General features: G+C 44.1%; 1 protein-coding gene across 1 annotated transcript in view; it reads left to right on the plus strand.

Annotated features, from left to right (window-relative positions):
• The first annotated feature begins 777 nt into the window (after positions 1 to 777).
• The window catches only part of SLIT1 (slit guidance ligand 1), an 899,254-nt gene continuing 883,678 nt past the window's right edge, over positions 778 to 16,353 (plus strand). The window contains exon 1 of the mRNA XM_078643589.1: positions 778 to 1,212. Coding sequence (XP_078499715.1) covers positions 1,019 to 1,212 — 194 coding nt within the window. The 5' untranslated portion in view covers positions 778 to 1,018. The remainder of the gene's footprint in view (positions 1,213 to 16,353) is intronic.

The following is a 16,353-nucleotide window of genomic DNA, read 5'->3' on the forward strand; positions in this document are numbered from 1 at the left end:
GCAGCCCAGCAGCAGGGTGTAACGGGGAGCCGTTTCCCCTCGCGTTTCTTTCTCAGTTTTTCTGAATGGACCTTTTATCCTTGGGGTCTTTTCACTTCTCAGTTGAAAGGGCCGGTTGCGACTCCGAATCTGCAGCAGCCTGTTATCCTGCAATCTTGGAGAAAGGGAGAGCGCGGGAGGAGGTAGAGGCCAGGTAATGGCATTGTATAACTAGAGATGTACACTCTGGAGTCCAGGGACCATGAGCAAAGTTTGACCTGTTCGTGCAATAAACGACTGACTTGAGTGTGCTTTCAGCGTGGGGCAGTATTTCCAAGACTAGAGAGGCGAGGGCAAGGATAGGGGCACGCACGCGCCTTGTTACTTTTTATAAGGTGCAAAGTTGTGGCGATGGGGACGTGCCTGCCCTGCGCCACCCAAGGGGCTTGCTGTGTGTCCCCACTCCTGTGCGCGCCCTTCCTTCCGCCCCTCCGGCGCGGAAGGTACTGCTCTGTAACTGCGGGCTCCCCTCCAGCCCGAGCGGGGCTCTGGGTGCGGGAGGAGGGGTCGAGGGAGGAGCCAGGGCTGATATGTGTGTCTTTGGATTGATGGATGACTGCCGTTATGTGCCCCTGTGTGCGCGTATCAGCGCCCTCTCTCTCATTTATGCATCTCGCGGGCTATCAGTTGAGTCACTGAGACTGAAAGCCAGAGAGGAAGGGGGGACCCGGCCAGGCGCAGGGAGCTCACTAGAGGCAGAACTCCAGCCACTGAGAGGAGCCGAGAGCAAGAGTTAAAAGCCAGCGCCGGGGAGCAGTACAGAGGTGCTGCTTGCGTTGTGGGATACAGTATTTGAGCAGCAGAAGAGACGCCAGGCTGTGCTCTGTTCCCCTCTACTTTGCTTATTTTTTTTGTTATTCTTACTGCATCTGCCTGCTCCTGTTTGCCCGGAGATTGCCAGAGCCTCGGAGCGCAGCCCGGAACCCCTGGAGGGCAGCGTGTGATGACACAGGGCTCCCCTGCCTAGCTCGGAAGCAGCATGGCTCTGAGGAGCGGGCGCGCCGGCTCCGTGGGGCTGAGGGCAGCGCTCTGGCTGATGCTCTGGAGTGCGGTGTGCCAGCTGCGTGCCCACGGCTGCCCGGCTCTGTGTACCTGCAGCGGGACCACGGTGGACTGCCACGGCTTGGGACTCAAGGCCGTGCCCAAGAACATCCCCCGGAGCACGGAGAGGCTGTGAGTATACATACCCCGGTGCAATGCTCCTCGCTACACCTGCCCAGAGGGCAGCGGCCAGCCCACCCCGCAGCGTAACAACCCGCGAAAAGTCAGTGCATGCCCACAACACGCAGCGCGTGCCTACGGGTCTTAGCCTCGTGTGTGTGTGTGTGTGTGTTCCCATTTCTAAAACGCACTGTGGCTGGTTTTATGACACGCTTTAACTGTAACTGTGTGCAATAGGCTAGTTTTCATTGTTCGTGATTGGCATGACTGTGCACCTTTGTATGAAACTGGCTTCTTGTTGTTTTTTGGTATTTTTGCTTTCTTATAATGAAGGTGCCCTGCACTTGTCTCTTGGTGACTGCCTCTCTTGTTCATCCCTGCAAATAGACGGACAGATGCTCCCAGCATCTCTCCATCCGGCTACCACATTACGTGCGCTGCACTGGCAGTGTGGCAGATCTTGGCACAGCGGTGGCAGGGGGTGTGGTGGTGATGAATGAAGCACGCGCGGAGGGGCGAACACAAGACTTGTTTCTCTCTCACTCCATGACACATTAAAAATACGTTTACATATGAGGGCCTCTTGGGTGCGCGCAACATATTTCAGTCTCAAAACAGACAATGTGCCTTTTTGTGCTGCACCACGGAGAACGGCGGCGCTCTTTGTCTGTGCCCCCGACAGAAGAGCATTTCGGGGTGTTGTGCAGTCATTAGAGCGCCAACAAGAAGTTTGAGGTGAGAGGCGGCTGCAGGGGTGAAATAGGGAACATCTGCTCACCTCAAAATCAGGCGCCCTCATCCAAAAGCAATTAAAATGCAGAGTAAATCTCGTCCTCTGCAGACGGGGGAAATAAAAGAAGTCGGAGCAATGGCGTGAAACAAATGGCAAATTCAAATCAATTCCTCGGGGAACGTCTTTGAAACTGGGAGACATTGGACTGCTTAACTGCCTGTTCAGGGGATCCATTCCTTCAAAGTATTCCAGCTATCCATTGATAGTTGTTGGGTATTAATGTTACATTTCAGCATCCAAGTTCCAGTCCTGCATAAAATGCGAAAGTGTATTATTAACAATCGCCGTGTATTTATGGGACTGCAGTTATATACGGCAATGAAGTGGAAGTTTAAATACTGCCAGTAACATGTTTATTGTACCGGAGCATAAGACATAGGGGATCTTGCCGACCTGGGTTATGCAAGCACGGTGTTTATTATTTAGGGGATTGCCTAGTGGCTAAGTTGCTGTATAGCACCAGGTTTTGAATCCCAGCGCACCCACTTAATTGCATCTTGTGATCTTCGGTATATCGTTTAACCTCCTACCCATATTTGTCGAACTTTGTAATTCCTTACAAAGTGACTAAATGCGGGCTCGGAGAGCTGTTGACTTTTAATTACTATGAAATCATAAAAATCAGCATTAGGAAACAAACCATTTACAGCAGTGAGGGAGGGGGCGGAAGTGCTACTTGTCAATCGATTTGCATTGGAGTGAAGGACATCTTATCAGAGGGGTTACAGCAAATAAAGAATGTGTTATTGTCCGTTGGTCTGCATTTGAATTAAATATATTTTAGGGTGGGAATGGTAAAAAAAAATAGGATAATAGTACACATGTTGTATAAAAAAGAAGACCACTTACCATTAAGTATGGATTTTGGCGTCTGTGCGATGTACCACGTGAGTGGCATCTCTGCATTGCAGAGGTAACTGAATGGCATGTTTAAGAAATCGCCCTAAATATTGGTTAATGTATAGGACACCTTACCGCCTGGGGAGAGCCCCGGGCTCATATCTCATCTCGCTATGATACAGCGTTTCCAGGAGCTGAAAAACTTCTGGGAACTTTAGGAGTCGATGCAGCGCTGGCGAAAAATGGCAGATCGAGGGGCCTGGAAATGGAAATTTGCGAATTTCGCGCAATTCGCGTACTACAGAACAGCGCGCCTTTAAACTGCTCGACACCTTCAGAGCTTTTTTTGCGGACAGGCCATTCACACCGGTTGCCATGACTGCCATGTTGACCCCAGGAACCGTTATTTGCTCGGCTGTGGAGTGGCCCAAAATAAGCGGTCCCTGACCCAAAATATGTTGCGAGGCGTCTCAGATCTCCTAAAACAAGGTATACCTCCTTAGACTTCGGTGCTCCCTCGCCTACACCAGCAGCTTACATGAGAATGTGGTTCTAATTTGAGTCAGGGTCGGCGCCTCGGTGTTAATGACAATGAACTGTCCCCCTTGAATCAGTGCTCGCTGGGATAATCCTGAGCTGGCAGAGCCAGCTGCCTCCTGCCCTTCCACGTGCAGGGCAGTGTCCCGCCCTCCGAGCGCCGCAGGGTCCAGCGTTATCCGCCCGGAGGCTGCGGGGCAGGGCCCGTTTGAACCTGGGTGAGGGGTGGGCAGGTTGTTTCCGAACGTGAAACCCATAGAAAGTAGTCTGAAGTATTTTAGGCCCGATTAACAACGGCGTAGTTCTAGAAACATAAAGAATACAGGAAGTTATGCGTGTGAGTATGTATAGGCTACAACATTTTACGTAATTATCCCTACGCTAGAATACACATGTCCCAATGCTTGTCAGCACCTCTTTGCGTTTTATATACATGGGTGGTTTGCACCTGTTTTACCAATCTGTGCCTTGTGTTGTGTATTCCACAGGATCATTACACAGAGCAGGTAGTAGAAAAAAACACACATTCAGCATACTTCAACGATAACCTTCTTCATTATAGATGGTTTTCACACCCGCCTCCGTTCTCACACGTATCTTGTTAATACAACTTAAACTGGTAGACTCCAACGCCTGCTCGGTTTTACTTACGCAGATCGAGATCAGTGTGGCAAGAAACTGTTCATGTTCTAACCACTACCAGTGCCCCAAAAATCACTTTGTGAGCGTTCACCAAATTTCCATTGCGTCCCACTGGGCACCATCTGTCACTCTCCCGGAAACACAAGCGTTTTCCCACCCTTTTGAAAATGACGCACGCTTATTGTACGCATACTTTGCAATCATCACTTAGGTGTGTATACTGTACCTTTTGAATGCCATGCAGCATACACATGCACACATTACAAAGTTCCACATGTAAGTTGTATAAAGGGCATGCCTCTAGTGGTCATGTGTAGCCAAATATCTGATTCTGTGACTTCTAGACATATTCATGACTCACACCTTACTGTTCACATTGAAAGAGGACTCTTTAGGAATGTAGGCCAAAATGATAGACACCTGCCTTTCGGCAATTGAGTTATTTGGAGTTGTCCGTTGTACTGACAGAAAAAAAGATGCACACGTGTGCTCTAGTAGTTAGTGCGTCTGAACAGTAAATATGTAATGCCAGTTTTGCTCTTTAACTCAACAGTGTCTGAAGGGTAATTGTGTTAGGGCATGAACAAAAATAGAGTAACTACAGGCATTTTGACTTTTTGCAGGTGCTCTCAAGATTTGGCTGATAAATGGGGTTGACGTCTGAGGCAAGGGAAGATAACATTATTTGTCCAGTATCTCACACATTGGTCAAGGTTAAGTAGCGCTTATGAGACCCAAGTTTCACTTCAAGGTGCGAGGTTTGTTTTTTTACAGAGATGAGTACTGGAATGAGAAAAGTCCAATTGGTTTATTGTATTGTAACTTGTAAATACCTCACTAGGGAACACCCAGGTGTATTGACAGCAGTGCCATTGACAGTGCCATGATAGGAGTGAGGTATGCCAGTGGGCGTGCCAAGATTATACTCCAGGGCTTCGTCTCACAACAGACGAGTGACGGTAGTAATTCCGCACTAGCCGGTTCTGGGGGTTTGGCGCTGCACTTTATTACTTTATTTAGTCACTACTGCACCCCTTGTCCACCCTGTTAGAATTACACAAAATCTGTCTTTGTAACTCTTGTACATATTTAGGTCTTTCTCTTTTTAATTTGGGTTTCCGTATTTTCTTTAAAATTCCATTCACCGGTATATGCTCCCGCTATCTTAAAATAAAGTCAGCACTAGACTTTCTTACTGAAACTTTACCTCACTGTGTATATACCAACCTGAGAAAGGCTCTCTCTTATTCTTTCTCCTCACTCTTTAACAATGCATAGACTGTCCTACATCTTCTAATGTAGCTGCCTCTGCTCCATCCATCAGATAGTCTATTAACCCGCCTCATCCAAGACAGTGCCCCATCAATCCTCAATGCCTCTCGCGCGACAACTGAGGCCCGCACACAACCGCAACCACACACGCACACACACACACACACACACACGTATGAGAGGCCGCCTCCTAATACGTAGGGTTTTCTTTCACACTTATGGGTGGTCTCTCGCACCGCTCTGCTTCATTTAACATTCGTTGAAATATATCTTGTTTAGCAACCAAAGAAAGACATACTTCCCATTTTCAGTCCGAGCTGATTTTAGGCGGAACACATTAAATGGCCAGGTAACTGCACACCGCGACAAACCCCCTGCAAAAGGATTGTCAGATTGGAGTAGAGGATTACACGAGGCCAGGGCTATCGCCACTAGAAGGATGCATGCACGAGGCACAATGCTAGCAGCAGAGGTCCCGGAAGTCACGTGCAGCTCCGACGCTGCGTCACCGGCGTGTTATGTGATACCTGGTAAGCGACACCGCTTGGCAGTGTTTAGGTTAATCCCGCAGAGAATTCCTCTTCAGTGTGGAAAGAGCAGACCTTGGAGGCGGACGGCTTCTTGGCGGCGCAGAACAGAAGTGCTTACTTTAGAAACAAGCTGAGAATGGGAGGATTAGCTCTGGAGGAAGATAACGATCAACGTATTGTGATGGCGCTGTTTATGAGCTGCCTCGTATCACTCCCCCAAGCAGGAACATCAGAGTCAAGATGAGAAGAAGCAAGAACACCACAAAAACACTTTTTTTTGTAAAACGAATATCTGAAATCGCCTTCAGTCAACACTTGCTGATAGGGTATAGCTTCAACCAGTTTCCAAACAAGTTGCAACATTTATATTGAGGCATGACATTTCCTCTTGGAGCACTGTAAGTGCTAATGTGCCCGACATGACATGTTTGAGCATGCAGCCAACAAGCATGTTCATGCGGTGGTTAACACGCCATCTTCATACACAAATACCCTTGGGGCTCATATTTCAGTCAAGGAAGGCTAGCCTGTGCCTTTCCGTACTTTTGTGCTCCATTGAACAACAGGAGTACATTTGAATTGGTGAATAATATCTTAGTTTGGCTCCCATATAGTTCACTATATTAATATTGTAGAACAATCATTGACTAAGCCAATAGGTCTCACCTGTGCAAGAGTTATTGGCTTGGCCAATGTGTTTTTGAAATGTATGCCAACATGGCTGCTGTTCAGCATGGCTAAACCTTAGTGGTGCAGAGGAGAGTGGCTGGAAGTGTAGTAGAGTGGAATGGTGAAGAGTGGAGTAGAGTGTTGTAGAGTGGAGTGGCAGAAAGTGTCATGTATTGGAATGGCATAGTCTGGAATCACGTGGAGTGGCATTAAGTGCAGTGGCGTTGAGTATAGTGACAAACAGTGGTTCAGAGTGGAGTGGTGTAGAGTTGAGTGTTGCAGAGTTGAGACGAGTGCTGTTGAATACACCTATTTGTACTATTGGTTTATCTGTCTGACTATGCTCCCTCATGTACCCCCTCTATGTAAAGCGCTCTGATATCTGCAAAGATCTTGTCCGCGCTATATAAAACTTTCAAAATAAATACAATGAATAAAATACAGTGCCATAGAGTGGTGCAGAGTAGAGTAGCGTAGAGTAGAGTAGTTCAGAGTAGAGTGGTGCAGAGTTCATTGGCAGAGAGTGCAGTTTGGCAGAGTAGAATGTCAGAAAAGTGGAGTAGAATGGTGAAGAGAGCAGTGGTGTAGGGTACACTGATGCAGAGTGCAGTACAGGGGCAAAGAGGGCAGTGACAGTGCAGTTGTGTAGAGTACATTTGCGTAAAGAGCAGTGGTTAAGAGCAGAGTGGCGTAGAGTGCAGTTGCATAGAGTGGAACACAGTGGAATAGAGTGGTGTAGAGTGCAGTGGCATAGAGTAGATTGTTTTGGAGTAGAGTGAAGTGGTGTAGAGCGGAGTGGTGCACAATAGAGTGCAGTTGCTTAGAGTGACATAGAGTGCAATGGAGTAGAGTAAAAAGGTGTAAAATGAAAGGGTACAGAGTAGATTAGAGCGGCGTACAGTGGATTGGCGTAGAGTGTAGGCCCATAGAGTTGAGTGTTACAGAGTAAAGTGCATTGGCATAGAGTCCAGTGGTGTAGAGTGCAGTATTGCAGAGTGGCGTAGAGTACAGTGGCCAAAGAAAAACCAAAGGTGATGATGGACGGAGCGTTGACAATACAAACACTCACCCCCAGTCAACTGATCTGGGTTTAATCCATCATCGTTCTTTAGCTCACTCTGCCACCCCAGTTCAGACATGGCCATATGCAAATCAGTCTGACCCTGTGCCTCATGGGAACAGTCCAGCCCGAACTGCCAGTTCAGTAGAGTACAGTGGCCTACAGTGGAGTTTTGAATAGTAGATTAGAGTTTCCTAGATTGGCATAGAGTAAAGTAGGACAGGGAAGAGTAGAGCGGCATTGAGTGCAGTGGCGTGGAGTGGAGTGAGGCTGAGTGCAGTGGCATGGAGTGGTGCAGGGTAGAGTGCAGTGGTGTGGAGTGGTGAAGAGTAGTGTGTAGTGGCATAGACTGAAGTATTCATGATGTGGTAGGACACTGGCATTACAGACAACACATTTTCAATTGAAATGACCATTACATTTGAACAGACATACCGTTTTGCACATAAAACTATACAGTGCACAGATGAAAATGTGTGGAAATTGCATAACCTAATGTTATGATTTGTTTTGGGCATATTAAAGTATATGTTTCCAACACACTTCAGAAATAACAAAAATGTGTTTCATTTGTGTTCCTAATTCTGATATGTTTCGAAATACTTACACACTTCATTTAAATATTGTCATGTGCTAGAAAAAAATCGAATCTTTCCTACCCCAGTGTCCAGCAAGAATGTCACATAAATCCTCTCACTTTGAAGTCAGAGAAAAAAAAGTAAACAAGCACCCCCAGAAGACAGCGCCTGACATTTGACCTCTGTCTTTGAATGCACAGCAAATGTGACAAGATAAGAACAAGATTTACAGGCCTCTAAACAGAAAGGGAGCACTCAGAAGGATACTGACAATAAGGTTTGGGCAAGGGAAGGTACAAACTCAAGCTGGACATCCTAAAACAAATAAAGCCGGCAAATGGAAAGCAATAAAACGTGAGTTATAAACCACAAAGCCAATGGCAAGCAATGGGCAGAATACATTTCTAGGTCAACTTTCTGAATGTCCCCAAGAAGTCTTTAGCAAACCAGAAAGTTATGATCTAAAAAGACACTATTAGCCTTCGGGTGACCTGCACAAGGCGCTCATGTTGTCCAGTGGCACAGTGCAAAAAGGCCTGGACTCTAATCCAGGCCTCTTTACTTAACCAAACATTGTATAACCTTGGACAACTTGCTCTCTCTGTGCCTCAGTTTCTTTACTTGCCAAATTGGATGGGAGTGTATATAGAGAATTGTACAAAATGTCAACACAAAAGCATTGTCACCAAAATTAGATGCTGTAAAGCATGGGAATGAATTTTCAGTTTTTGTGGTTCATTAACAAATTTCTCTTCACTCAGATTTTGTTAAAGCTCTTAGAGCCTCAAGTACCCAGTAATCGACCGCAAAGAAGCATTGGCAAAGCCAATAGATATGGCCGTTTGGCTCTATCATGGCATACCTATTGGATTTCCTGATGTTGTTCAAGATTTGCCAGAACAAAATAAATTGTTATTGCTGATGCTGTTTAGCATCTGCAAATCTGATTAAAAACAGTGCAAGGATGTCTACGCACGCATGGGTCGTCACACATGCAGATTTATTCATGATGTTTGGCAGCTCCTGTATTACCACACATGTGTTATGAGGTGTCAACCATTTTGTTTTTTACTTTAACTTACAATTTCAAGATCGTGGACACCAATTTTGAGGCACTAAATAAAAAACAACACAAAAGTGCACCAAAGCACATTTCATTTTAGAAAATAGCAGCCCTGCAACATATTGCAGATCTGGGCATTTCAAAAAAAGGAAAAAAATAGAAAAAAGGGAACAAGATTTTGGGGGGCGAGCAATGGTGCAGTGGTGCTAAAAAATATAAAACCTAGTGAGACACAGATGGGCAGGGGGAAAAATGGATGAGCTAGGAGAAGGTTAAAACGTGTGAAAATATTTTGGACAAACCTCTGAGCCATAAAAGCCTGTTTGCATCTTTATGTCACATCGTAGGCCAAAACAGGCACATAGAGGACCCGAGAAACATGGCATGATTCTGCAAATAGCAAAATAGCAGAGTGGGTTGGTGCAACTGTGTCACATAAATTTGCGTGATCTGCTGCACATAACTTTGAAATCCTGTTTGGGATAACCCAGCCCCTTCCTCCTCTACCATTCAAGAGAGGTTGCATACTATAAGTAACTTAAAATAGTGGAAGTAAAAATCCTTCCAACCTAAGGAAGAAAAAATAAGCGCTGTTACGCTGTGAGATAATGAACTATATCCAGTCTTCAAGACAATAGAGAGGTAAGCAGAGTAGGACAAGTAAGTATTAGGAGGTGTAGCCAGAATATTAACCCAGTGGAGATGATATCCAGTGCCTGGGATTCAAGGAACTTCGGTTCTAATCCTGACTTTCCCACTTTGCCAAACGCTGTGTAAGGCTATGCAGATCAGCATACACGTGATTCCCAAAGATTTTTCTGTAAGTGATTGTGACTTACTTCTGGCTTACTCCAAAATTTCCAAGAGTAAGTTGCATCTATTTCTGGAAAACAAAGCTGTTTGATTTGGACCCCATATCCCTGTACCTCAATTCTAACAATTGCTTGATTGGGATCTTTAGGTAAAATGTTGCTCATTAATATTTTGTGCTGCACAATAAACAAACATTCCATTTCATCTTAACTTGTGCAGTGTCAATGCAGTATGGGGTGTTGCTCCATATAGGTTCACTCCTCACCAGCTCTGCCCGAGAACATTCCTTGTGCATCTTGGTCAGATATTTCTTGTGTCATAGAAAAGTGGCTCTCCTTATTTCGAGGATCACTGGTCCTGTTATGTAAAATGTTCCACTAGCAGAATGGGGTAAATCTACTTTGTAAAGTTTTTACTGGTCATGTTCTACAAAGTGGGACAAGTACGTTTAGGTTCAAATTTAGACTGAAAAATATCAAATCAAATGTTGCACAAGGGCAAAATACACAATTTACACATTGCTCAATTTTTCAAACCTGATGGAGTTCATTCGGATGCATTAGTACCTAGACATATATCTCATTATGTAAGCAATAGAATTGCTACAATTTTCCTGTGTCTCGTTCAACCACGTTGCAAGTACATTCTGCTATGGTTTGTATTATCATCAATAAAATGATGGTGGTTGCTGTGTACAAAGTGTGGTGGCCATCTCAACAGTTTTGCAAGCACTATACCTGAATCTTATCTGGTAAGTTTTAAACAGATGTGATATGACATGTTTCAGGGCTCTCCTAATCCCAATAACTCAATGTGCCAAGGTTTTTGACACAGGAGACATCTCTATGTATCCCGATTTGTCGACTAATTGAGGTAAATGAGTTTCATTGACTAATTAACATGATTTAGGGCCTGAGATTGAGTTTGGTGGTGTGGGAACGGGCGCCATGCCACCACACCGCCAAGACTCACCGCTGCCCACCCGCCAGATTAGAGTAGCCTCATTGTCTGGCAGACGGGCAGCACAGTGGTCCCATTGCTGTACCTATTAAAAAGGCACCACAATGGGAGAGCCTAAGACCGTTCCTGCACAGCATGGACTGTGCAGTCCATACCGTGCAGGAAAGGGGTGCATGTAGTCAGGGGCACAACATATGCCCCCTTGCATGCATCCCCCGCCATGAAAAGGCTGGTGGTGGGGAAAGTCATAATATGCTTGGCGGTGTCCCAGTGGCACCGCTAAGCATATTGCTTACCCAGACCGTTGCAAGACCTCCAGGGATCACAGATCCCTGGCGGTTGCCCTTACAGTGCCAAAGAATATCATTGCTCCGTAATAACCGCTGGTTAAAATAATGTAATATGAACTACTGAATGATAAATCAAGGTGAAATTTTGAGTAAGAAAAAAAATGTGAGTTGCAGGCCTGATGTGTGACACCAGCTGCAGAAGTTGAGCATGAGCACAAGTCCTTGGGAAGCAACAATAACTGTTTCACTGACTATCCTGCTTAGTGTGAGCATGGCAGAAAAATTAATAGTGCTATGAAACTGGAAAGGGCAGCATACCTCTCGACCATTAATCTTTCACACAAGACTTACAGGTGCATCATCTAATGTAGCCTGACTTCACCATGTTGTGGAACAAGGTTTGGCATAATTAGCATAGTTGGAGCAGTTAAAGATGTAACTGGCTATTTACAATAGCTGGCGCATCCCTGCATATCAGCAGGGATGCACCAGTTATTGTGCGCCTAGGCTCCGCCACCATGGATGCGCCGCATTTACAATGCGGCGCACTATGGGGCAAAAACGGCACAGGTGCGTGACGCATCTATGCCGTAAAGGCGGCGCATTGCTGGAGTTGCGTTGCAAGCGCAACGCAGCTCCAGCAATGCTCTAGGGGGCCCTATCTGTACAATGCTGCATCAATCCTTACGCCTGCTTCAAGCAGGCACATGGTTTTGACGCAGCATGGGCTCAAAAGTGAGTGAGTGAAATCTTGTAGATTTCACTCAGCCACTTTTGGAAGGCTTTCCTGTGCCGGAAGGCCCCCCCGCGCAGGAACGCCTACTTCTGGCGCAGGGCTTTACAACGTGGCGCATCTCTCAGATGCGTCACGTTGTAAATACCCCGCAGCATGGTGCATCTTTTGCGCCGCCGCTGCGTCACAAAAGTGACGCAATGGCAGTGTAAAAGAGGCGCAAGGGGCTTGTAAATGTGCCCCATAATCTCTTGATGATGAGCTTGGGTTCTTGGTATATTTACGGGATACGGAACAGCATGAAGTACTCTGCTACACATTAACCTGCAGAGTGTTTTTTATCAGATGCTGTAGCACATCAAGCATCAGCCGCACCACCATTATTCTTGCCAACATCACCATTGTAGACCATTGATAGTGTTGGGTGGGAACATTTGATGGTTTCAGACTTTTTAGCCCTTGTGATCGAGCAACCTTTTTCCAGCACACACTCCCAAAAAGAAACTTTCAACCCAGAGGGGATCAGCTCCTTCATTGATGTTGATTACCTTATGTTCCTGCCATGCCTTCATGACCCCTGGCATCACGAAATGCAAGGCAAGTGCCAGGTGTACCGAAGTATAATCCACAGTAGAATATGCTTCTCCGTGCTATCCTTAATTTACGTCAACAAGTTTCTCTTTCCAAAATATCTAAGTTTGCAACTAATTCCCTAAAGAAATATATGGAGCCTAGTCTCTAGCGTTCTTCGGGAAGTAACTAAAATCAGAATATTCTAGTAAATGTAGGATACTTTGGTAGTGCAGAGTACTACATATGGCCAGTCACCCACTCACTTAGACTAAACAGTAACAAAAGAAGCTGAGGGATTCCTGTGAGAAGCAGCCAAGAGAAAGGAAATATCCAGAAACTCCAAGAAGTGCATTGGCTGTGTAGGTGAACTAAAGTTAAGAACAGCAGTTGCAGTGGGAAGTGGTGGGGCACATCTCCAACGTGGTGCAAAAAATCAAAGGGAGACGATGAAGAATTTGCTCTGCTTATAATGGCCAAATAGTCAAGAAGCGTACTATTTTACCGCAAGCTAGTAAATCTGATAATACGAGGAAATAGTTGTGGAATCCCAGAAACGAACTCGTGAAATATGACAAACTCTCTCCTACAGTTTGGAGCAGGCAGTTTGGAATGGTGAACTAAGCACTGTATGAAGATCTGCGCGTCAGACAAGGTTGGTAGCTGTGTGGTGCTTTTATAGACTGCTGCAGCACTCCACAGTTAAGGTTGCAACAAAATTTCAAATGAAGGATTTTGTTGTAACCGGACCAATCTTTACTAAAACGAAAAAAAAAATTGGGTCACTCTTAAGTTCTTTCATCAGGATTTGTGAACATCTTGCCAAAATGAGGAAAAGGTTAAACAAGCCTTTCTGGAGAAGCACAAAACGGTTTGCTCTTTGTTATAGGAACATTTCTCAAAGAACGTTCACCATATATGGAAGACTGTTGGTGATTGTTTCATGTGTCTCCTTCTGCTTTGATGCTGCATTTTTGAGGTTATGTCCAGTTTTACTATTAACTAGGGCAGGTGGGTCAAATTACATTAAAAATGTTGCACATAAAGTTCACGTGGCCGTAGTTCCAAATGCCTTTGCATTGCACAATCCCAAACCCCTAATTTACTAAAGTTGAGCAACCAAGCTTAGCATGGGATCCTAGCACCAAATAAAAAAAGTCCAAATAATGATGAAGCAGAATATTACATGCTATTTCCACATGTAATGTGTCATTTACACTTACACAATTTACCAGTGGACGGTTTGTACTGGATGGCGTGCCTCGAGAACAGATTTCACGCATGACACTGCTCACCTCACGTTTGCACTAACACAGCATTTTTAGCACAGCTAATGACATAATTGGAGAGGGAATCTGTAAATATGGTGTTGCGCCATTTTTTGGCCTTCAGCACGCAGCCTAATTTTTAGCAAATGTGGGTCTTAGGTTTTAGAAGCGTTTGATATAAATAAATGTAGAAATCGGCCACCTACCTCAACTATTGACAGTCTATACTTTGGTACTTTATTTTGGAGTCTTTATAGTAGGGTACTTTAGTTCACTATTATAGAATTAGAGTTGTGTAGGCTCCCCTACTGGAGAACGTTGGGAATTTGAGCCTATGCAACTTTATCATTCCTCAGTAACAGTTTCCCCAATTAAATGTATAGCGCTTAGTACCTTTATTGTGAACTGTAAGAAATTATACACAGAACAAATAATTTATATTCATAAGAGGTATACTGCACACTGTGCGTTTGCCTAGTAAAAAATAATTAACTATTGGTATGAAATATGGTTTATGAAGTTTTGGTGATAATTCGTAAGTTCATTATTTTGATATAATTAAAAAATGAATTAATAAACTAGAAAATTGAGCATAATGGATCTGTGGAAGCTGCTCGGAACTATCTCTCAACAAGTTGACACACATGGTGGTTGCTGCACCTGTAGTTAAAATTGTATTTTAGCAAGACAATTATCAGTACAATACTGAACTGTAATTGTATGAAGCCAAGTACTGATGGACGTTCCACACAAGAGTTAGTGCAGTTTGAAACTGTGCCCTAGAAGAATGCAATAGTATACTGTAAACCTTGTCCATTACAATTAACAAAATAAACATCGTCCTCTGAACTGATGTATTTTTCGGTTAATCCGGTAAATGGCAACAAATTGCACTGTTGCAATCAGTTCCCTTTTTAGTTGCACAAACTATGATCTATTGTTTTAATTTGAGGAAGAAGAAAACATATATTATCAAGTTGTTCTTATTTACATTCAATTTAACCACATGGATACCTTCATATAAATGCAATGAAAATACAGCACTTACCAGACTATTTTTGTTTTTTCATCAATTAATACATCAAGCGATGGCACATTTTAAGGTACAATATTTCAAAACAAATATTGTAATTAGAAGCTCGATTGAAAATGATCAACGTCAGAATTCAAGCAGAACAAAATTGACTACTTTCTTCTTTTGGTTACTTTTTGTGTTTTTATGTCACTTTTTGAATGAACTTTGAGATAAAGGAGACATCAAGAGAAGGAAAAGTTATGAGAGGTAAAGATGGTCAAAAGTAGGGATGGGGGCATTAAAAGTAACGTGACATAGTATGAAAAAAGCACCCTCAAAGATAATTTTACATGACAGAAATCAGAAATCACCTAGAATAGATACTGACAGTGAGCGTGGTGCATGGATACACTGAGAGCGCGAGTAAACGTGTGAGTCGTCAACTGCATTTTTGATGACAAAGATGCAATATGGGAGATCAGATTAATAGAATCTGTTTGAGCAGAGACGTTTTAAGTGGGCAGTTGCCTGGGCCCCCACCTACCAAGGGCGCCCCAGGGAAAGTGAACTTTCTCTTTATTTGACTACTGAACTTCTCTCACTCACTCTCTGTCTACATCTACCTCTCTCTCTCGGCCAGTGCCATTTTAAGGATTTTTGGGGTCCCATTAAGGAGGAAACCTTTTTTCTTATCCTGTCAAAGATTAACATATAATTTAATATTGTCTGGCATTATGCAGGCCTGAATTAGCGAGATGGATAATACAATGCACATTTGTTCCCTACAAGGGCCCCCAAAATAAGTCTTGGCCAGAGCCCCCAAAATCCTTAGGATGACATTGCATTTGAGAGCTTTCCTACAATTTTCTCAGAAAATTGTCAAGGAAAGTGCTACAGGTTGCTAAAAATTGCAAAGGATGGATGAAAAAAAATGTTGTTTTATCTAAGGTAGACAGAGTAACTTTACTGGCTTTCAGCTGCCACAGGCTGGTCAATTGCATTTTGTAGGTCTGGTGTTAGTCAAGCCCTTTAGATTTAACTAAACTTGTATCTATAATACAATTATAAGGGCTTTCAGCCAGCTCTTTTCATCTGTTGGGCTGTTATTGTTATTCAAATTGTTATTCCTCCCACTACAGCATGCAGCATGGGGCAGTAGGTCAGCCTGTATCACCCATTGGCTAATTGCTCTGCTAGTGAAGGCATTAGTCCATTTCACACGGTGCACATACACACACAAAAAAGTTCTCTTATGTGACGGACTGCTACGGGAATGCATTCTTTAAGAGACCAAAACATTATTTTTGCTTTTATTCAAAAAAATGTTTTATATTGATGAGGGCCTGGCTGATTCCTCAGCAATAATGCTTTACAAAAACGGTGACAAAACAAGCCCTGACAAAGCCAAAACCCCGAAAGCCACTGCCAGACGTATTGTCTTTGCCAATGCTTGTTAAGTCTCAGGTCAGCTAAGATCTTTTGAGTTTAGTAGAATTTTAGGTATATGATTACTTATAGGG

This window comes from Lissotriton helveticus, chromosome 5_1 (genome assembly GCF_964261635.1).
Source record: "Lissotriton helveticus chromosome 5_1, aLisHel1.1, whole genome shotgun sequence".
Taxonomy (NCBI): domain Eukaryota; kingdom Metazoa; phylum Chordata; class Amphibia; order Caudata; family Salamandridae; genus Lissotriton; species Lissotriton helveticus.